Source organism: Dipodomys merriami, unplaced genomic scaffold, assembly GCF_024711535.1.
Source record: "Dipodomys merriami isolate MVZ:Mamm:240054 unplaced genomic scaffold, mDipMer1.0.p SCAF_2, whole genome shotgun sequence".
Lineage (NCBI taxonomy): Eukaryota > Metazoa > Chordata > Mammalia > Rodentia > Heteromyidae > Dipodomys > Dipodomys merriami.
The window spans coordinates 30,074,659-30,098,224 of NW_027203381.1; the positions used below are offsets into that span (position 1 = coordinate 30,074,659).

The 23,566-nt window shown below is 39.5% G+C and overlaps 1 protein-coding gene across 14 annotated transcripts in view; it reads right to left on the minus strand.

The window, feature by feature from the left end:
• The window catches only part of Dtna (dystrobrevin alpha), a 333,587-nt gene that overhangs the window by 96,349 nt on the left and 213,672 nt on the right, over positions 1-23,566 (minus strand). For all 14 annotated transcript variants that reach the window (XM_070029341.1, XM_070029340.1, XM_070029345.1 and 11 more), the window contains 2 exons: positions 21,548-21,628; positions 199-412 (listed from right to left, as the gene is read on the minus strand). In XM_070029341.1, coding sequence (XP_069885442.1) covers positions 199-412; positions 21,548-21,628 — 295 coding nt within the window. The remainder of the gene's footprint in view (positions 1-198; positions 413-21,547; positions 21,629-23,566) is intronic.

Here is a 23,566-nt window from a genome sequence, read left to right on the forward strand (position 1 = left end):
CCCTGAGTTTGAGCCCCAGGACTGGCGATATGTATACATATTTGTATAGACACACACACACACACACACACACACACACATATACATACTCTCTCTCTTAACCCTCCCACCCCCCACATACACACATACTTGCAAAAATGACCTGGAAGAGTGCAAAAGTAAATTGAAATGGAGCATGTAGAATCAGAGAGAGCTTACGGATCAAAGGCAGCAAGCAGGAAGTTCAGTAGGAGGCTGATGGATTGCTCCACGTGGATTTGGTGAGTGGTCGGCATCCGTTTGTTGAGCTGGTAAAAAATGGTAGAGAGCACGGCTTCTAAGCGGGCCACATTGAGTTCTATGTTTGGGTCCAGGTTGTTCAGAGCATTTTCCCGCAGGGCTTCTATGATGTTCCAAATATCCACCAGGTGTACTACAATTAAAGCAGAGTGAGCACGTCAGCCCAAAGTACATGGGGAGGAAAACTGCTTTCTATGTCCATCTACCCTTCACATGTCCAGCTGTCATGGGGGCTGACATAGAGAGCTCTAGGGTTGGACATATAACAGCAAATAAATTGTTGACTGAATATTGCAGTGGTCCTTGCAATTACATTTGAAATACACCTGAGATCCCCATTTTACATGTAAGAAAACAGGGAAGTTAAAGACAAACGCAAAGGGGCAAGGCCAATCAGAAGCAAAATGGACATGGGAAATCAAGTCTAATTCAAAGCATTTTCCCTACTGTGCATTCTGACCTCTCAAAAAATGAAAGAACAGATTAAATTCTAACGTCCAGACGGATATTAAAATAATTATATTAAATGAAGCAAGCTAGACCCAAAGAATGACAGCTGCATGTTTTCCCTCATTTGTAATAACTAGAATATGTCTAGGATATTCTTAAAGAGGATCACAATAGCTCAATAGCTATGTACATATGACAATATAAAATGATGCTTATCAAAATGGAAACAAGAAGATGTTTTTTCTTTTTCTTTTTTGGTGTACTGTTTGCAGTTATTTCTGCTTTCGTTCTTTTAATTTCTGATTTATTCCCTATGGTTATTGTTTTTTTTATTTCTATACCCTTTGTCTTGTATATAAGTTTATCTGATTTGGGGAAGGGAAGGGAAAACAGTGGGACAGGGGGTAAACCAACACAACAGTGATATTCACCAGACGTTATGTTGGAAATGAACTTTACAACTGGGAGAGAGAGCAGCTGCGGGGGGCAGGGGAAAATGAGGATGGGGTGACATTGTTCAAAAAGAAATGTATTCATGACCTTACCTATGCAATTGTAACCCCTCTGTACATCACCTTTACAAGAAAAATTAAACAAAAATAAATTGCATTTGAGTATTCAAGATGTTTTCATTTATTTATATCTTTTTAGTAGTATGAAGTTTGGAAACAGCCAAAAGGGCAAGTTGAAGTGGTCAGGAAGACAAGGCGAAAAGGACACGTTAGGATAAGCTCTTTATGACCAATTCTATGCAGCAGGAGTGAGTCACAGATCTGACTAGCCTAGATAAGAACAAGTAATTTCTTGGCTACAGAACTGACTAGCAAATCTGACTTAAGTAACTGTCACTTTCTACTAAGGATAGTCAGGAATTCTGTTTCTATACTTTGCTATTTGTCCTGAAGTACTGATAGAACATTTCAATAACCATCACCAGTCCAAGATTAATAAACATATCCAGTCACACTACATGTTTCCTTTGAGCTTCCCAAGCAATCTCATCTGTTTGTTTTCTGTCACCATTTTGTATAATTCCTAAATGATAGTCTATTCTGAGATTCATCTATACTGTTTCATGTGTCAACAGTTTGCTCTTTTAATTGCTGATTCCATGGAATATCACAAATTGATTATCAGCTTACTCGTTGGTAGACATATGAATTGACCTAGTTTTTGCTGTTAGGAACAAAGTGGCTAAAAACAATTATATAAAAGCCTTTAGACAGACCTATACTTCCATTTCTTTTCTTGTTAAGTACTTAGAGGCTGAGTTAAATTGGTGAGTGGTTGGTTTATGTTTAGCTTGTCAAAAAAACCCAGCCCCCTCCCCCCCAAAAAAACACTTCTGAAGAGTTCTGCAAAGTCAGTTGTCCCATTTCATGTTCTAGCACCTGTGTGAGTTCCAGTTCCTTTTTATATCTTTGCCTTGTTCAGGTTCATTTTTCACTGCTAGCATTTGCTAATAAATATTTTGTCTTTTTGCAATGAAGTACATACATGTTTCAGGTCCTAAGAAATGTGTACACTATATTTGCTTTTTTCCTAAACAGCTCCTCAGTCTGACTACTGTCTCTTCATTCACTTCTGACAATACGTATGTGTGTGTGTGTGTATGTGTGTGTGTGTGTGTGTGTGTGTGTGTGTGTGTGTGCGTATGTGTGTGTGTGCGTGCCAGTTTTAAACTCAGGACCTGGGCACAGTCCCTGAGGTTTTTTGCTCCAGACCAGTGCTCTACCACTTGAACCACAACTTTATTTCCAGCTTTTTGTGGTTAATTAGAGAGAAGATTCTCATGGACTTTCCTGCCCTAGCTGGCATCAAACTGCTGATCCTTAGATCTCAGTCTCCAGAGTAGTAGAATTATAGGTGTGAGCCAGCATCACCCAACTTTCTGGTATTATTTTTAAAAAAACAAAAGGAACATCTCTTGAACTCTTATTGGTAAGTACTTGGCATTGTATGTGACCATGTTTTCTTGGCACCATTCTTTTCTATTGTTTCTTTAAACAGATTTTATGGTTTCTTGATTTTGGAAATAACCACATAACAAGGGACAGGCCTACCAACAAGCAAAGTTTTTTTGTACCACATTCTCCTCTAGGCCAAGTATACTACAGGATCTCTAGATTCTGAAGGTCCAGTGAAGTCTATGCGGATTTTACTTCCAAAATCAGCATAAGGAAAAATGAAAACCCAAAGTCTGGCTCCCATAACTAAGTTTATATGTGTTAAGATGCGCGGTACTTATAAGAGCATTAATATTTAAGCAATTATGCAAGTCACCCCACTAACAAAAATAAGTTACATAGAACTTTCATGTGTTCTGCACTTGGATTTTGGTATTGTGTGTGTGTGTGTGTGTGTGTGTGTGTGTGTGTGTGTGTGTGTGTGTGTGTGTGCGTGTGTGTGTACTGGCGTTTGAATGCAAGGCCTTGTGCCTGCTGGTATTCTACTTGAGCCACATGCCTAGCCTTTCTTCTTGATGGTTATTTTGGATACTAAGATGCACAGACTTTTCTGTCTGAGCTGCCCTCAGTGATCCTCTGGATCTCAGTCTTCTGAGCAGCTAGGATGAAAGACATTACTAACAGCATCCAGCTTGATATTGCTTTTAGTAATTTCTTAAAATAATGTTTTCTCAATGAAGGGAAGAGACTCATGCTTAGCCTCATGGAATACTGGACTTAGAATTTTAAACACAGTTTCTCTACTACAATTCGTACTCTCTTAGTCTCTTAAAATCTTAGAGCCTTACTTTCTTCATCTGTAAATTAAAAGAGTTCTTTAATGGAAAAGTGATCAATAAAATGTGGTAGTTCCTAGGTCACAAACAGTATATTTGAACAAAGAAATGTTCTTGTAGGTCATGTCAAAGGGAAAACATTGATACATCTCTGTTTTGGGGCAAATAAATACAAATAACTTACCAAGTGAGATGCTTATTTATTGTAATTGGAAAAACTCAGATTTAAGTGACTTCAAAGTTACAACCTCTCTGTCTATCAAAAATACTAAGGAGATCATTTACATGTGCTAGCATTATTTATCTAATGTTTCAAGTTAGCAAGCAAATTACTCCTGGAGAAATGGCATGGCTGTGTGAGTCTTTTCCTCCAGTCTCCATTCTTTTCCCACTCCAAGTATTTCTTTCAAATGGCACGAGAATTGTAAATTTCTCCCATAAATTTGACATGCCACTGGCAAGGGCTTCTAATTAACTTCCCATTATTTTTAATCTAAATACAGCTTGCAAAGTAGTTCTTATTTTAAAATCTGACCTCTGCTGCTTTCTCATCTAATACTTTATTCATCATAATTTCGCATCTGAATCACTTTGTCAAGGGTGACTTTCTCAATCTATAGTCTCCTGGGTGCCACCTTAGAACCCTACTCTCTACCTCCATTCAAAACTTAGTGGACTCTGTGGAAAGGCTGGTTATTTGTTTCTGTATTATAGATGCCACACCCAAAGTGGCTTAACATCACAGGAGCTGTTGATCAAGTGAAAAAAATAACCGGGAAGTGATTCAGTAGAGAAGCCAAATTTCTGAGTTTCTCTCAATGTTTTTGATTTCTAAAGGGACAATGCCACACACCTGTAAGGCTCACACAGGTGTTGGTGTGTGTCCTGCATAAATCATCAGAGATGTCACTAAATCTCTCTGTCCTTTATCTTGGAGCCAACCATCCTCAGATAATTACAGTGAGGATTAAATGAGATGCCTGGAAAACACGTGGAATAGGGCATGCCACATAGGAAATCATAGGTATATATGCTTCATTCTTGTATTCATCCAATTCAAAGTTTAATGTAAGGAAAAGTGAAGTACTAATTCTAGGTCATTGGTCATTGGGTCTGGCTTAATAAGCTAATCTAGGTCATTAGGTTCAGGAAACTATGGTAGGTCCTGGAGGTTCCAAGGCATACTGACTCAGGAAGCTAAGATTTGAGTGAGGACACAGACATGACTTAGTCACACAGAGAGATAACCACAAGCCATGACATAATGTGACATTCAAGGCCCAGTGTACAAAATAGGATATGCTTATGATGGGGCTAGGAGGATGAAGAAGGCTGGAGAAGCACTGTAGCATGAAGGCAAGGTTTGCCCTTGTTCAGAATCTAACAACAGGTTTGAAGGAGGAAAGCCACATGATAGAAATGCAGCTTAAAAAAATACCATTTCTGTTGGGCATGGTGATGCACACCTATCTTCCAGGCACTTGAGAGTTAGAGGTAGGAGGATCATAAATTTGAGATTGGCCTGAGCTACCGGGAGAGTTCCCAGACAGATGAAACTACATAGGGAAATCTTGTCTCAATTAAAACAAATTAAGTAAGTAAACGAGTAACTATTAAAACATTGCTGCTTTAAGAGAAGGAAGCAGTATGGATGGGCAGGGGGGGAGTTGGCAGTAGCTGGAGTTTGTTTCCTTAGTTTAAGTATGAGGGGATGCACAGGTGATAGGGCACAGAAAGAATTGTCACCTTGTGCCATGTTATAATGCTATTTTCCAGGGGTGGCATGGTGGAAGGGGGACAAGTTTCACAGCCAGGGGATTGGGGATTCACCCATGGCTCTGCTAATAACTGTAAATTGGGACAAATTATTACATCTCCACAAATTTTACCCTCAGAGTGATTTGTGTGGTGAGCCTATAGATGTGCTGGCCACATGTAACAGGTGCTCAACAAATGATAGGTATCAGTGTTCAAGTAATTCATCACCCTTGCAACTAAAACCACCTTGCACTATTAAAAGATCCTCAAGGCTGAGTGCTGGTGGCTCACATCTGTAATCCTAGCTACTTAGGGGGCTGAGATCTGAGGATGGTGGTTCAAAGACAGCCCAGGCAAGAAAGTCTCTGTGAGACGCTTATCTCTAATTAACCACCAGAACACTGGAAGTGGAGCTGTGGCTCAAAGTGGCAGAGCACCAACCTTGAGCTAAAGAGCTCAAGGACTGTTCCTAGGCCTTGAATTTAAGCCCTATGACTGACAAAAATAATCAAGTCTCAAGTTAAATTTTAGCACAAATCTCTGAAATCCAGAGATTTTGCAGTCACAATAGCAGACACTTACAGTTGTCATAAACCCTGAGTTTGCATTGGTTTTGTCCTATTGGATAATTTGAAATCTGAAGAGAAAGACCACGTTTCATAAAGGTTTCTTGCACTTTCTTTCATTGGTAATTTCTCTGGGAGTTGTAATGAGAGTGTAGAAGTGGAAGAGCTGAGCTTGATAGACTTTCCTTCTTGCTGTCCATTCAACCCTGGACAAGGCACTTAATATAATCAAGTTTTAGTTTTCTCATCTATAAAATGGGATGATGATAGGTTCTTGAGGGCACTCTTATGGGGGAGGGTTAAATGAAATAATCTACTCAGTGCTTTATAGAGCATTCAGTATATATAAACTATTGAAAAACAAGTATCACAAGCCTTTTGTTTAAATAGAAACATTGAGAGCATTGAGTTCTGATCCTCTATGAAGTTATTAAAAAGTATGTTTTAAAAAGCCTGATAGTTTTATATATGCATTTGTAAATGCATATATGTATGGATATATACATTTTACATATATATATATGCACACACATACACATACCCCCATATATATATGTATACAAACATGCTATACACATATATGTTGCCTGAGTGCTTCTAATCATTTGAAAAAATGAGGACATTTAAGATATGTAATAATGGCCATTTACCACTAGATGGTACTGTGCTTATTTTACTCAAGAGCTATCAAAGTTTGTCATCTTAAAGCACCTGCTACCAGACACCCAAGATAAATAAAGAAGTAGAGCTCCCTCATCTATACAACAGCGTACATTTTATATTAATATACTAGGTAATGAAACGCTTTGAAGAATGAAGTTCCTTAAGTCAATATTAACCATACCATGAATAAACAAAATGTGTTCTTTAAGCCTACTTAGAATTTCATGTAATCTTAAAAGTAATGATATGAGTGTTCATCCACCAATTATTAAGAACTAAGAGTTTTTCTTTATAAGGAAGAACACAGTTTCAGTAATTTTCCATAAATTTAGGTAATATCAAGTAGGAAAAGCTGCAGTGGAGAACAGTTAGAGGTGGAGAAAACAGTTTGCTATCTGTTTGCTGATGCCTGACACTGTTTAAATAGGAGTCCTTTAGTCTGTAGTTAAGGATGATTTAAATCCAAGTATATCTGGGAGAAGTTCTACAATGATAGGTGCTTAGCAAAAGATAACTCCTAGTGTTAAAGTAATTAATCACTGTGATCTAAAGCCATACTATGCTTTTCTTAATAAGATGCAGTTATAACTAGCTAGAAATGACTGGTATCATAAAATTAGAATGAGTACAATTATAAGAATAAAGTATGGGGGCCAGAATACCAAGAGGACAGGAACTTCAGGATTTAATCTGTCATGATTTAACTCAAGGCTCTCAAGGCTAGCTTTTGTGGACCACATTGTGGAGGATGGGTTCCAGTCACTGAATCTATGCAAGGTGGCTTTCTTCTTTCCTTTTCTTCTTCTTCTTCTTCCTCTCCTCCTCTTCCTCCTCCTTCTCTTCCTCCTCCTCCTCCTTCTCCTCCTCCTCCTTCTCCTCTTCCTCCTCCCTTCCTCCTCCTCCTCCTTCTTCTCCGCCTCCTCTTCTTCCTCTTCATCCTCCCCCTCTTCCTCTTCCTCCTACCCTCCTCCTCCTCCTCGTCTTCCTCCTCCCTCTCTTCCTCCTCCTCCTCCTTCTCCTCCTCCTCCCTCTCTTCCTCCTCCTCCCTACCTCCTCCTCCTTCTTCTCCTCCTCCTCTTCTTCCTCTTCATCCTCCTCCTCTTCCTCTTCATCCTCCTCCTCTTCCTCTTCCTCCTACCCTCCTCTTCCTCCTCTTCCTCCTTCCTTCCTCCTCCTTCTCCTCTTCCTCCTTCCCTCCTCCTCCTTCTCCTCTTCCTTCTCCCTTCCTCCTTCTCCTCTTCCTCCTCTCCTCCTCCTCCTTCTCCTTTCTTTTTTTGAAAAGCAATTATAAATCTCCTCAAGATTCTTAGCTATAAACTCCACCACTTCCTGATTCTAAAATTGAAGAGATCTGGAAGGGTCTTGTCAAAGCTTTCCAGGTGATGCTGACAACCTCTCATTTACAAACCTCTAGAATGTTGCTAAAGGGCTTGCAGCAGAGGAAGGTCAGTAGTCAATCATCTAACTTCCTTCATTTTGGCATAGTGATTCACAACCTTGCTGCATGCTGGGCTCACTTTCAAGGCTAGGAATTAGCTCCCTGGAGGACTGCTACTGCTTGTCCAGCAGCATGCAAAGTTGCAGGCATCTTCGAAATGGACCAAGAGCATCAGAAGTGGAAATGTAGTAAGTAAAAACACTTCTAAGGAGCTTCACATGTGTGGTTCCAGCCTGGGGTGTGAGGGAGTGAGGTATGAGGGGCGGGGTGTGAGAGGGTGAGATTCGGGGAGGCAGGGTGTGGGGAGGCAGAGTGAGGAACACAGCCTCTGTCACATGGGTGAGTCAGATCCACTCCTGGCCACCCTCCGGCTCATTATTCTAAGTGGTTCACTCACCATAGCCTTCCATTTCAGACTTAAACCTTCCCTTATCCAGCCTTTGTTCTGTGGCCCTTCTGTCTCTGTCCTCCCATTATAGTATGCAAGACAGACAGCTCCCTGGCCACTCAGGACTTACATGTGGTAGGGAACAGAATAATCAAATAGATGTGTTGAATATTTTGTAATGAATCATTTTCACTCTTTAAATACTTAATTAAAAATAAAAATTCTATACAGTGAAGGTAGATGCATGATGATTTGGTTGATATACCTGGTAACTCATACTGTATGTCTAATTTCTCATGTGAAAAGAGATGGCAAGAGAGGCGTCCACACAAACCTTCACGAATACAATAAGAATCATAATATACACCTTCCTATTTTGTAGGTGTAGTGAAGACCAATGAAAGCTTGCATGAAAACACAGTGAACTGCAAAGTACTCCACACATTTCAGGTATTATACTTAATGTAGAAATAAAATAAAGATGCATTAAAATGTATCATCATATTCAAGTAGAATTATTAAACCTCACCCCCAAAGTTTTTTTAGTATTTTCCTCTATTTACAAAGATATATGTCCCATAAGATTGCCAAAGGAGCGCTGCTCAGAGGGGAAGAGCAATAATAAAGGAGAAGGGGAAGGGAAAGTGTTATTGATGAGGGATGAATGCGATTAAGTAATGATATACACTTATCATTATGTATATATGTATACATGTCTATGTGTATATCATTACTTAATACATATGTATATATATGTATGAAAATAGCATAGTGAAACCCACTCAAAACTGGAGAGAACAGGGAAGAATAAGGAAGAGCAATAGAGGGAGTGAATTTGATGCAAGTATGTTATATGCTTGTATGGAGATATCACAATGATATATACTAAAAGATGAGATTTGTCTCATACTATAAGCTTTTCTTTTGAAACTTCAGGTTCAATGGGTAAAATTGTGTCAAAAATAAAATAAAAAATCCGTGAAAGATAGAAATCACCAGTTAAGTTCAATTTCAGGTCAAATACTTATCTCGATAGTCAGAGCTTCAGCTCATGAGAATACAACAACATATTACTACTTAGCATATATCTACTGCACACAAAAGCATTGACATATGGAAACAGACTACCATATGCTTATAAATACAGAGCCGGAAAAGGGAGCAAGAAATGAGATTCTGAAATAGGTTTTTTAAAGATCTAGAATTCATTAGGCAATTGAACAAAATTCATTAGGTAATTGAACAAAATAGAAGAACCCAAATAGAGGAGATCGTAATTCTCATGAGAATAATAGTCAGATGACCTAACTGGAGATCAACACAAGAATGTGAGTTAATAAGTTCATTAGAGCAGATTAAAATAATAGTTTTATAAGAAATAGTTTTTAAATACAGATATTTTTGTGTTCTGGAAACTCTGGAAAGATGTGGAGAAGGTAAAGCTCTGGTTGGTGCTTTGTGCGTAGCTGAAGAAGTAGAGGGTGAATACTCAGGGGTAGGGTAGGGAGAGGGTAACTAGTGAACAATATCACAGAGCCAGAAGGAGGATGGGGTGTTCAGATTTGCGTTGTTCTGACCAGGAAAGAGGAGTTTGCTCAGAGCTTACTATAAGATCTTACTGCAAGATCCAGCACCTTCCTAATTTTTCAATGATCAAATATCTTCATTACAAAAATGCATGAATATTTATCTATGAATTTTATGAAGACTCTGGATTTTACCAGAGTTTAACTTCATTTTCAGATTACTGTGTAAGTTATTTCAGATCCCCACAGATAGCCAAATCTGATGGTGAAAAGCAAGGCTACTCTTCAGAAACAACACTGGTGGGATCTCAGACTCTGGAATCTGATTGCACAGGTCTTGTGGGTATCCAGGGCATCCGTAGGTTTATGTAGTACATTAGTTTGAGATCCCTGCTGTGGGGAATGGAGTCAGAACACAAGAAGAGCTGGAAATCCATGCTCATTGATATGAGAGGAATTTGTTTTAATTTGTTTTAAAGATACCTCTGTACGACTGACATGTCAATAATGAATGATATCTCCCAAATCCTGGAACTGCTATGGTAAAGAAAGCCTGGTGCAAATTAACCAATTGTAAAGATTTTCTGTTTATTTTTATGACTTACTCAGGCCTCTTTAGCCTGACAAAATAATGTGGAAAAGTGTAATGGTGAAGAAAACCCAGTTTGGCGATCACCAAATGTACTTTGATGTGATTGCACTGGACGTACTAACTATCATTCACATAAACTAAACCTTGAAGGCAGAAAGAAAATGTTAGTAAAACTACATCCAACCTTTATAAAAGTGACCATAAACAATATCCCAGTAGCTTATCCTTTTTCTCCCCAATCTCAACTTCTTCCTTGTTCTTAAGGTATGCTTTTATCACAAAGGCAGTTACTTTTCTGCTAAGAATTCTTGGAAAGGAGCACTATATCTTACAAAGATAACATTTTCATCTCACTTTAATTTCCTGGTTAAGATGATGTAATAAAGCATCATGAAAAAGCTTTACAACATAGTCTTGGTGTAAAACCAAACTGAGAACCATGCCAATTCTCTACGGCTCTTGTATTATATTTGCTGCCTACTAGGAAAAAAATATTCAATGTTCCTTAAATTGTGTTTATAGACCAGGATCATTGTTCAAAATGAGGTCTAGTCATTGTTGGTGCAATAACTGTCATACTAGAAATTAAATTTAACTACATTCAATCAAACCAAGCATTTATTAAGACTATTATTTTCAAAGTATTATACCAAGAATTGTGAAACTAATAAAGAAAAGTAAATGAAAAGGAAGATCTAAATATTAACTAATTTCTCCTTTCTAGGGTTTAACATTGTAGAGGATCTATTTACTAACTTTAGAAGCAGGTGGATCTAATATCTAAGCTCAGCCCTAGTGAGTCATCCTATACGGTCTCCACTCATAGATTTAATAGCCAGACTTTTATAACTATTGTGATTCCCTCACAATATGGAGATGAAGGTGACATTTTCGAAAAACCTCAGAAATGCCAAAGTTGAGAAAGTTCAAGATCTTTTAAGAAGAAAACAGAGTTTTTGGGATGTCAAGCACTACAGTATACCTAGATGACAATTACAAATATTTTTCAAAGTTGGCTTTCAAACCTGAGCCAAGGAGACCTAGGGTTTCTCCTATTCCATCCTGTAATGTTTTCAGAGTGTCTGCTTTGAGTTCAAGGTCTTTGATCCATTTGGAGTTGATTCTGGTGCAGGGTGATATATAAGGATCTAGCTTTAGTTTTCTACATGTAGTTAACCAATTTTGCCAGCACCATTTACTGAAGAGGCTGTCTTTCTTCCATTCTATTGTTTTAGCTTCCTTATCGAAGATTAGATGGCTATAGGTCTGTAGGTTCATTTCTGGGTTTTCAATTCTATTCCATTGGTCCTGAAGTAAGCCAGGCCCAAAGAAGCATAGGTCCCATGGTTTCCCTTATTTGCAATATCTAGTATAGGTATGAGTCAAGCGGAAAAGGCCAGATAATGTGATGTTAGGAAAATGAACCCTTAAATATGTATTTTAATGTTTTTGTTTCTTTCATGCATGTGTTTCTAATGCATTTATAAGATTATTTCTTTGTTGCTTTGTATGTCCCTCCCCCACAGTGTAACCCCCGCTTTCACTATATTTGATGTCAGTATAACATGTGGAGGAGATGGGGACAAACAAGTCGTTTAAGGATTCAGGGGGACCTGTTGCAACAATGAGAAGTACAAAATGTCATGTCAAAACCAGCTTTACAATTTCGGTGTGGGGGGGGAGGGGGGTATAATTGGGTGGGGGGAGGGGGGTAAAATTGGGTGGGGGGAGGGGGGAGGCGGGGAAGGGAAGTGAAGGGTAAACAAAGGAGGAGGCTGCAATGCTTGGTAAGAAATGTATGCATTATCCTGCCCATGTAATTGTAGCCCCCCTGTACAGTATGTTCTCAAATAAAATAAAATACAATTAAAAAAAAAAAAGTTGGCTTTCAGTGCTATTTTATTCATTTAAATAGGCACTGAAGCATACACTACCACTAATACCTTTTGCTTGTTCAGTAGCTCATTTCCAACGGTTTCAAAAGGTTCATTCATTTTGTTCACTGTAAGTATCTATTGAATGCTTAAGCCAGGCACTGTGGACACACCACTATTTGAGACACACATTGCCCTTGCCTTAGAGGAACCCAAATTTAAACTGAGAAAGACAAAGCAAAGTGCATATCAGAATGTAATACATACTTTAAGAAAAAGAAAGACAAACAATAATACAAGGAAGATACCTGAGAGAGCCTCATAGAGAGGCTCTAAGAACACTTTCTTTCCAAATATCTATTCTTATTAGTGGTACTAAGGATTGTACTTGCTAGACAAGTGTTCTACCACTTGAGCCATGCCCCCAATATTTTTGTTTTAAATTTAATTTTCAGATGGGTTTCACAGTTTTGTCCCAGCTAACCTTGCAGCTCATTCCTTTCTACTTTTGTCTTCCAAGTAGCTGGGATGCCAGGTGTGAACCACTTATCTATCCTTTATGCTGGCACTTCAGTTCCTTGTGGTTGTGAGACTGAGGTCTGCATTGATTTGCTGACTGTTGGTGAGACATCTTCCACCATTTAGAGATTGGACGTATGGGTACCATGATCTTCAAGCCAGCCTAGTCAAATCAGGTTGGACACTCAAATTTCCAACCCTTTCTTCAGATCTAAAAGGGCTCTTAAGGTCAGGTAAGCCCCTTCCAGATAATCTATTTTTAGGTCTAAACCACAATGAATTCACAGTCCAGAGGACTTTGAATGGAATGCCCCAAGGCTAGGATATCTTGAGACCATTTTAGACTGTCATGTAGGTACAGGTGTTTTAACCAGGTATTTGTAATCAGCAAAGATAGATCTTTATGTAGAAAGCATAACTGCTGAGACTTTGTAATTGATTCAGTTTGAAGTAGCACAAAGAGTTCAAAGACAGCCCAGGATTCATGACTTGGGCATGAGCATAGGTCATGTACCAGGAACAAACACTCTTTAAAAGAAAGGTCTCTTTGAACAAACCTTCCACCGTTCTATTACAACTTCGAAATCACTTTTGCTCTAATCTTCAACAGGTGAGAATAATATATTAGAAATGAACATTTTAGTATTGCCCCAGAGGTATATTGAAAGAAATTCATGTTTATTTACATTTACATTCTGTAAGAGAAATATGCAAACAGAAAAGATTTCTGAAGGCTTGTTTTTCTCCTTGTGGTCTACAATGATGCTTCACACACAGTGAAATGCTTGCGCTCTACTTGTTCAGTAATTAAATACACAGATTATTGCTAAAAAGCCACAAGTGTTCAAAAAGCTCAGTGCAACATGACCTAGGTGATATGGGGAGGAGGGTGGAGGGTGACATTTTGGGTAGAGCAACCTTTCACATCCCTGTCCTCTTCATTATCTTCTGTTTTCTCTCAGTAAGCCCTTGGAGCCCCGGGATCTGCCCCTAGGAAGGCAGGCTGTGGGAAAATCACCTTCTGGATGTCCTTCTGGGTCACTCATGCAAGCTCCTGGGAACAGGGCCTGACAGGCCAAGGGAAGTTTGAGGATCCCTGTATTGCTTGGCATTGGAGAAGCAGACCATGCATTCATCTGGGTACATCCCTCTTTCACACATGACTAGGATATTTAAAGGTGATGCTCTTACCTCACCAGGAGAGGGAAGTTGTTTAGCTACACAGCTTCTGAAACAGAAGCAAAGGGAGCTATTGTCTGTTACATCCAGGTCCTTTGACACAAGGCCCTGGTCCACAGGTAGACCTGTGGCAGACATAGCTGGTGACATTTGCTAAAATTAAAAGTACCAAGAAGAAAACAACACTGGCCCCTTTCAGATCTTACAAATAAATAGACTTAAAAATCATAGCTTCTCTTTACCAGAGGTTCACAGGGAAAACAATTTTGCCATAGATCCAGGGAGCCTGGGTGAAGAGTTTTTCCACTGCCATCACACCCAAGTATCTAGGTTTGTTTATGTGCTGTCACCACCAGTTTCCCCCACAGGGAGTTTTGGGGAACATTATATTCTAGTGTAATGTACTTTTCTTTATTCTAAATAAGTGTCTAGCATGATTCAACAGCAAGAATGGAAATACGTATCAAAAATATTTGCAATAATACCAAAGATGTTGGGAGCCATTGGGAGCTGACAGTAAAGCTCAAAGGTCATCTTGACCCCTGTGCTCGCTTAAAGGCACGTACAAGGAACTGGCTCAGTTAAAAGACACCAGGTGCCCAGGATTGCTTTGCTAGGTCTGCAGAGTTTGTTTTAAATTTTCCTTGTTGTTCTGGACTATAGTAGAATGGTCTGAGTGTGGGGGTCCACGAGGATGCACCGTGCTGCATGTGTGGAACTCCTCATACCCAGGCTGCTCCCATGTTCTGAAGAGGACGATCTTATGAGATACTGACTTTTATATATGCTCAGGAATTAATTGAACTGCTTCGGACATTTCTAACTGTGGTGGGGCTGATGTTTGTTACTGTGCTAGGTGGGGATGTGAGGTAACTGGGACGGGCTCTTGCATCATGCACAAGGCCCTCCCTATCCTTGTCTGGTGAATCTCGCCCCCCAGACTTGCCCCTGCGTGGCCAATGCTATTCTTACCAATGTAATCCTGTTAAAATAACCTTTACAGAGGAGGGAAAAGGATAACTAACTGGGAGGTGGGTCTGCCATTAACACAAAAAAGGGGGAATCAGTGGAGCACATGGGCAGCAAAGATGGCACCGAGAGGGAGTTGAGTGGGCAGAGCCTGATTTGCTTTTCGTTCAGTGCATAACCAGCCCGTGGAAGCTCAGGTGCATGATAGGGTGTGACCTTGACAGTGATTGGTTCCTCTTCCTCCCCTGCCATGCCACCCACTCTTTTTTTGCTTTAAAAGGTGCTTGCTCTGTGTAATTAAACCAGTTTCCTGCTTGACTTGACTCCCTTCTGCATCTGATTGTCTCCCAGGCTGAGGGAGGCTGGGGCTAGTGGCCGCACTTACCTTTCCTTGGACCTGTCTGTCCGTCTATCTTTCATGGGATGGATGAAGACCCGACAAAAGAGAAAATCTTGCTCAAAGGGTTAGCCATCTGCTTCTTGTGTCTCTCCCTGTTCTTCCTTCTAAGGCTATTAGGATGTCCTTCTTTCTCTTCTCAACACATTTTGGTTTTGTTTCTCTTGAATGAGGGTTTTTTTTTTAACTGAAACTTTATTATTTACATTCAAGGTTTTATACATTGTTATGTGGAAAATAAGAACTGTCTGTGTTCTTGCTACTGTGGTTGGTAAGCCCTAAGATGTCTTCCCAAGATTCCTGGCACGCAATGTCACGTCCCTTCTCCCAGCTAGTCACACACTAATAATGGTACTCTTGTGAAGGAATTTTGCATAGGAAATACTGGTCCCAAATCAGGAGACTTTGCAATAAAGAGAAGATCTGGATAGGCCTTGTACAAGCATGGGTTTATCAAGCATGGGTTTGTGTGGACCAGTCCCAGAAGGAGACATGTATACTATAGCTGGTATGAAAGAAGAAACAAACACTAATTTTCTACACAGCCCATGTGTCCAGAAATCCCAGTAGCTCTGAGAACTGAAAGTCATCCTCAGCTGACAGCCAGCAAGGCATCAGGGACATCAATTCTATGACTGCAGGATGTGAATTCTACCACTAACCAGTATACAGGGAGGGGAGCATCCTCCACATGAGAACCAGGAACCCATCCAGCTCTTTGATTTCAGCCAGCTGTGATGGGGGCCAACTGATTGTGTGTCAGCAGAACACTTCCCCACCCCCACAAACTTAGCACTGAGCCTGGTTATTGCGGGGGGAGGGTGGCTAAGATGTACTGGGATACTAGCTTGAATAAAGGTGAAGAATATCAGTTTACAACTGAAAAAGTCTCTCCAATTTTCTCTTCTACAGCATAAGATAGCTCACTTAGCTGGTGAGTCTACCACATTCATTCCTTCATAGAAGAATCTTCACTAGGAACTACTAGATACATGGCACTCACTTGCATTCATTTAATAGTGATAGAGTCACTGGTAAAAATGGTAACCTACCTTTTAAAATTATATTTTGACAGCAGTGGGGTTTTAACCCAGGACCTTGTTCTGGCTAAGCAAACACTACAACTTGAACCACCCCAATATTTTTTTTTCTTGGCTCTACTTGTTTTTCAGACAAAGTCTCACACTTTTACCCTGACTACAGACTATGACTCTACTACTTGCAGCTTCTAGAGTAGCTGCAAGAACAGGTGTGCACTACTACCAGCTTTTTTTTTTTAACTGAGCAGTGGGCCTCATTAATATTTTGCCCAGATGGACTAAAACTATGATCCTCTTTTTGGTACTTTTCAAATAGCTGAAATTACAGGCACAGGTACTATACCTGGCCTTGCATTCTTTGGTTCACAAAAATATTCTGAAATAAGTTCGGAGACATTAACAGAAATCAAACCATACATCTAACTTAAATTATTTCCTGATAATAGATACTTGGAAAAACTGATAGGAACATTTAATACTTTTTTTATTAGAGGAAAGATATTTTGAGAAACTCTGAAAGCCAAATACAATTCTCAGGTTTTTCCATTTTAAAGAAAAATTTAATTATTATGATTGACAGAAAAAAATTCAAACTGTGACTGGAACAACTAAAAGATGAGCAATATGAGGCACAAAATATCTCCTTGCCTCCTTAGTCTTGTAATTACTAAACAACAGTCATTAGCAGCTAACTCTGTCTTATTTTTCTTAATGGTTTTTGTTGTTTGTGAACTCAAGGCTGTATTTCTTTGACTTCAAAGTAATTTCTGGAATAAAAAATTGCTGACATTGCAGGGTAGCTGGATCATTAAGCTTGTCAGTGATGACCATAGAAATCATGTTCCTGTGAGGAGCAGGTACTTGTTTAAAATACAGTCTGAGCTGTCATTTCACATATGCCTGTCTAGAGAGTTGAGGGTGCTTATTTTTGTGGGAATTTAACAATAATCTTGAAACTAAAGAGAAGGCTTTCACTAGAAAGGAGGATTAGAGATACTGTATTCTCCATGCTCTCTCATTCCTTCTAGAAAATAACACAGCTAGCTTGGTGTCCCCTAATCCTGAGAGGCCTTCATTCCCATATTCTATCAGGGCAAGTTCTGATAATGTCATGGGAGAGAGGGTAGAAAAGAGGATAAGGAAGAATAATTAGAGGAAGAACTGATTTGGAAAAGAATCTTTATGGAGGAAAAGTGGAGGGGTGGGGAGTCTTGCCTAAAGAGGACGGGGCTCTTATAGCTCTTGTTTTATAGCAGGGGTTGGCAGGTACATCTTGTTTGCATATGCTCTTTCTGGCTGATGAAGTATGCATGACTAGGAAAGGAGATGTGCTGAGCAGCAAAATTTTGCATTTCAGGTAGGGTTGTCCAGTACCTTCCATGGACCACACAAGTGACCCTATAAGATCTATATCAGATTTGGAGACCAAAAGATGTTGAGAAGTGCTGCTGGGACTCTGGCTGTTTTTAATCCAGTTTAAAGTAACCTTCCCTTCCCCCCATTTACCCTAATACATCACAAATTTAATCTAGTCAAGGATAGCCTTTTCTTGAAAGCCTATAAACTCAAAGTCTACCTTGGAATAGGCCGTGTATCTTCTATGTCTTCGTCTGAGTTATGGATTCAACAACAGCAAGAATCCAAACAGGACCACAAAGGGAGCTCTGTGGTTACTACAAAAGGCCTGCCTACTGCCACGTTGGATGAGCCATTATTCATTACACAGTAAATGGTCATGATATTGTGTAATCCAAGCTGGTTTAGAACTCACAATATTCCTGCCTTAGTCTCTGGAATGCGGAGATATGTGTGCTACCATATCCAGGTACCTAGGCTCACGGGCTTAAAACACTGGCATCTGGCTTCCTTCTACCATTAAATACTTGAGGTCCAAAGAAGCATGGTGTGAAAGTAAATATGCTCAAGAACAAGGCCATCTTCCCATGTGAGAAACAGTCTAGCATGAGTGTTTTATGAGTTTCCCAAAGAAAGGCAACTTGCTTTGTTGTTTGGGGCCCCAGGAGTCACTGCTTTGGAATTACTTGCTCCTTATTAGCTATAAGCAATAAACCTCTTTGTTCTTTCATGTCATGGTGGTGCTAATGGGTTTTGCACTCACCTAAGAGCCAAACTCGTTTTGTTCTGTTACAAACACACCTGCAAAAACATTACCTAAAATTTGATTCTTCTTTTGTTGTAGAGTAAAAGTTCATTGTAAGGTACCATAATTCAGTATGACTTAGGTCTTATTACAGAGTGAAATTACCTTCCTCTGGGAAGAGACTTAGGTTCAATATTAGCTAATGTGTGTCACCCATGACACACATGAAATATGGCTGCTGCTTTGACCGCTGTGGATTATGAGAGTCATAATCAATGGTGTCACCATTTTATAAGTAACTGTGAACATCTCAACAGTTATAGTTATTGTCAGTATGGATAACTCAGAGAACACAAGTAATATTTCATCCTTCAATCAAGGTAGAAACAATTTTTAAAAAGAGGCTTAATTTTGAAGAACAATTAAATCATGCAAGTTTTGCTAGAACATTCTATCTTTCCTCATCCTAAAATAAATGAAGTCTGTGAGGTGGTACTTTGTAATGAACGTAAAGCTCTTTTTTTTCTTAGTGTGCTAATTTTTTAAGTTCCAGGGAAGTCCTCTCATCTACCCATTCTTCAAATTAGGACATTATCTCCTAGGTATTCCCAAACTTATTGCTAAATTTCTACATAAGTTTATCAGTGTTTTTAAAAGTCCCTCTACCCAGTGTAAACATACAGCTTACTACTGCACTAACTCTGGCTCTTAACATAGTGCCAAACATAAAGCAGGAGTTTATTATATGCAGACTACATTAGGAGGTAGATGAAGGAGCATCAGGAGGAGCTACTAGACAGAAATGGCAAATCTCTTTTTACCTGGAATAGACTGTTTTCCAAGTAGCTTGGTGTGATTATGACATAATGCCGGGTGCAGGATAGGAATGGGACCAGAAGGGAATAGGAAGCAGAAAAAGAGGTGAGAAAATGACAGTGGGCCTTTGTAAGAGACCAAGGAGTAAGATGAGGCCCACAGGATGCCAGAGCACAAGTTAGAGAAAATGGTGGATGTACTTTGCAATGTCTGCAGGGTTGACAATCACTATTCATCTCTTTCTCTTGTCTTCTCTTCTTCCTTCCTTCCTTCCTCCTCCCTCACTCTCTGTTCCTTGTTTGTTTATTCCCCCTTACCATATTATTCTTGTAGTCTTTTTTGAAGTCCCCATCTCTATTGAAAGGAGAATATGCAAGATTGTGTGGCAATGCTTCAGTGAAACAGAACTCTCATCCACCCCTTCTCCCTCTGCTTCCAAATTTGGAAGGCCACTTGAGTGGGGAAAAAAAGTGGGAGATCCATCACTTGTCATTGCTAAAAACATAAAGTACTTTGTTGTTGTTGTTGTTCTAATAAAAGTGATGAGATTGAGGGGGAAGAGGAAGCATTTCTTCTTGAGGACATTTTTCTTGTCCCCCCCACACCCCCAAAACCAGCAGTGAAAAGAGTTTTATCAGGCTCATTAAGGCCCACAGCTGTGCTTACAGCTGTAGCTCCTTCAACTGTAGTGCTTTTCTTTGATTTATTTATTTATTTATTTATTTATTTATTTATTTATTCATTCATTCATTCATTCATTCATTCATTCATTTGTTGGTCCTGGGGCCTGAACTCTGGGCCTGGGTGCTGTCCCTCAGATCTTCAGTTCAAGGTGAGCACTCTACCACTTGAGCCACAGCATCACTTCTGGCTTTTTCTGCTTATGTGGTGCTGAGAAATCAAACCCAGGGCCTCATGCATGCAAGACAATCACTCTACCACTGAGCCACCTTCCCAGCCCCAGGCTCTGCTTTATTTTTTAGACTGTGCTAACTTCCTGTGAATGGTCAAAACAATAGTTGAAGTTTCAATATACATTTTTTTTCTTCATCCTCTTCTACCCCAAACATCAATCCTATGCTTAGGCCTTAGGAATGGACAGCAACTAGACTGTAGACGTTGCTGTAGACTCTGGTTGGGTGAGCATGATTCTAATTTCCATGCCAGGTTTTCAAGAACTGTGTGTGTATAACATTATGGCTTTCATTTTCACTTTTTATCTAACACTAATTAGGAAATGAGAATGATTATTATTTTTTACTAGTAGTGCATTTTCACAAGAGAAACAAGTATACATATAAACTATGATGCAATATTTTTTTCCAATAGAAAATGGATGGGGCCATATGATTGGAGTGTTCCTGTTAACATTATCCTCACCTCTGGTCTTTAGCTCTACCCAGCCCAAGCTCCTCCTTAACCTAGAGTTCCCACCATATAGCTGGTCACTTTCTCTCTTCCCCAAGACCTACCTGCTCACTTACTTCACTGCTACCCTAGAGCTAACCACCTGGATGGGAACAGACTCCATATTGCTCACTCTCCAGGTGGAGATATGGCTCCTCTAATAAACCTTATAATAATCTTTCTCCTGTGCCTGCCTGCCTCTGTGTGGTCCCCTGGGAAGGTATTCATGGATCCTAACAGTACACCCAGCAAGAAACATAAAGCTCCTATATGATTATTGATCTAGCTTGCTACATGTATTTTACATTTTGGGGCACAAGCTGAATTAAGTTCCTCTGTTTTTTCTATCACTCTTGTCCTAGGTCAACAAATGGAGTTAATCCTAATTAGTTTGGCTAATATTATAATTTCATAAGGAAGCTTAAGTGTTTTCCCAAAGCTGGTAACTGTTTTGTTGTACCTGTAAAAGAAATGCACATTTTTAAGGAGAACCTAATGTTTAATAAAATTCTTGGAAACTAATTTTATGGAATTGCAATTGTAATACTAATAGAGAGAAGAGGGAAAGACTCTATCTGTGTTAGATACCATTCCAACAGGATTATGTACCTACATCCAGAGGCTCATCCATTTTTATATGTTGGAATTTGTGAGTTACTCAGATCTAAGGATTAGCAACAGTCTTTGTACTATCTGTGTCTCATATTACCCTTCTGATTGTTGGATAAACATATTTTTTATTATCCCTTGCCAGAAAACTTGGTTTTAATAAATGTACTAACAAATGTAAAGTATAGAATTCATAAAGGTAATTAGCCAGCCCCAACAACTGGCATACTTACAATTGCATTTCTTCTGCACAAATCTCAGCTTACATGCTGTTCTGTAGGTGGAGAGCCGGATGCGATCCAGATCTTGAGCCCCTAGTGGAAGAAAGAGTATACATATGGTATGCCATGTGTGTGGAAAGGAATTTATAATGTTTGTAAATAAGACAACTGCAGATAGAATCCATGTGTTTGTTTTTCTCTTAGTTAAAATACAAATATTTGTTGAAGACTTGAAAAGGTCCATCCTACGTTCCTTAGGGTCAAGGGGGATAAAAGAACATATACATCCAACATTGGAGATCAGATTGTTGACCATGGTCATGGACATGGTCTCATAGCCTCAACTTTGTGGTTTCTGACACATCCAAGAGCAATCTGCTCAAGCTGGGACTTAAACAGCTTGATGATACCAGATACTATCATCAGTCAGCAGGTACTATTTGTCTTCGACATATGGCTGTTTGATACCCACACACTGCATGTTGGGCATTTTCTCTGTGACCATCACATTTAGAAGCCAATCAGTTTTCTCATTAGTATGATGGAGAAAATGATAATGGTACTTATTACACAGGATTTTTAGAGGATAAATATTGCCAGTGCACTTAGAACACTGTTTGGTACACACTAGATACTGTGTAAATGTCCATTCTTATTACAAATAACTTACAATCTCAGAGAAAGAGATGCTTCTCACAAAACAATCTGCTCTTTCTTACTCAGTGGCTCATTGTCTTCTTGGCATGGAGAGAATATTTCCCCCATATTCTTGAGCTAATTTCCTTACTCTCTCTTCCACTCAAGAACCCGGTTTGGTTCTTGAGACCTACAACATGGGGTCTGAAAGTCCCACTCAGACCAAAGTCTCTCTAAAGGCTCTTCCATCATACCTGCCTAGTAGTATTTCCCCCTACTCAGAATCTCTGCTATGTGTTGTTCCCAGTGTTCCTCTTGCCTTCCTGTGGCTGGCTAGATGGTATCCAAAGCATATTAGACTTTCAACAAAAGTTTGCTTTCTCTTTTAAAATATTTGTCTTTCCTAAAGCCACATTTATGCTTCATAACACATATAAAGGCATGTAGCTATAGTTTGACATGGATTACACTTTCCTATGGTGCTGTATAAAGGCTTTAGAATATAATAGAAGCAAGGCCATGAGCTGGGCTGGAAGCAATTATTCTGAGGAGGTCTAGGAAGGAATTGTGCAATGGGTCTCAGGATGAATTAGTGACCATCCCTCACTGACACTGTTTCACATTCCATCCACTCTAATTGATCTCTTTAGATTCACTCAAAATACTGTCAAGAGCACTATTATTTTATGAAGATCATTACACATTCATTCTTATGGAAGTATATTACTTCCATAACGAACACTTCAAAGGCACAAGAGATAAGACATGCCCTGATATAATGCAGGAATTCTCTTTGAAATGTTTTCAGAAACTGGGCCCTGATGACTCACATCTGTAATCCTGGCTACTCCAGAGGCTGAGATCAGGAGGATCATGGTTTAAGGCCAATCCAGGTAAAAAAAATTCATGAGACCCAATCTCAACCAATAAAATGGCAGGAGTGATGGTGTGCACCTCTCACTCAAGCTCAGTGAGTTAAAGGTAGGAGTAGGCCAGGCATACAAGGTATGACAACAGACCCTATTCAAAAAAATAATGAAAACACAAAAAAGGTGAAGCATGATCTCTATGGAAGAATACCTGCTTGGCAAGTGCAAGGTCCTGAGTTCAACCTTTAATAGGTCCTGAGTTCAACCTTTGATACCATCAAAAAAAAGTTCTCAATCAGGTATGGTGTTGAATGCTTGTCCATCTGTACAGGAGTTAGCAATGAGAGAATTCTGGTTTGAGGCAAGCCCAAGGTTGGGGGAAAGTTAGCAAGACCTTATCTTAATCCCAATATGGTGGTACATGTCTGTAGTCCAGGCTATGTGGGAGGTGGAAGTGGTAGGATCATGATCCCAGGCCTGCCTGGAATTTGGCAGCCTTGGGGCTTGAATTTAGGGCCTCATGTTT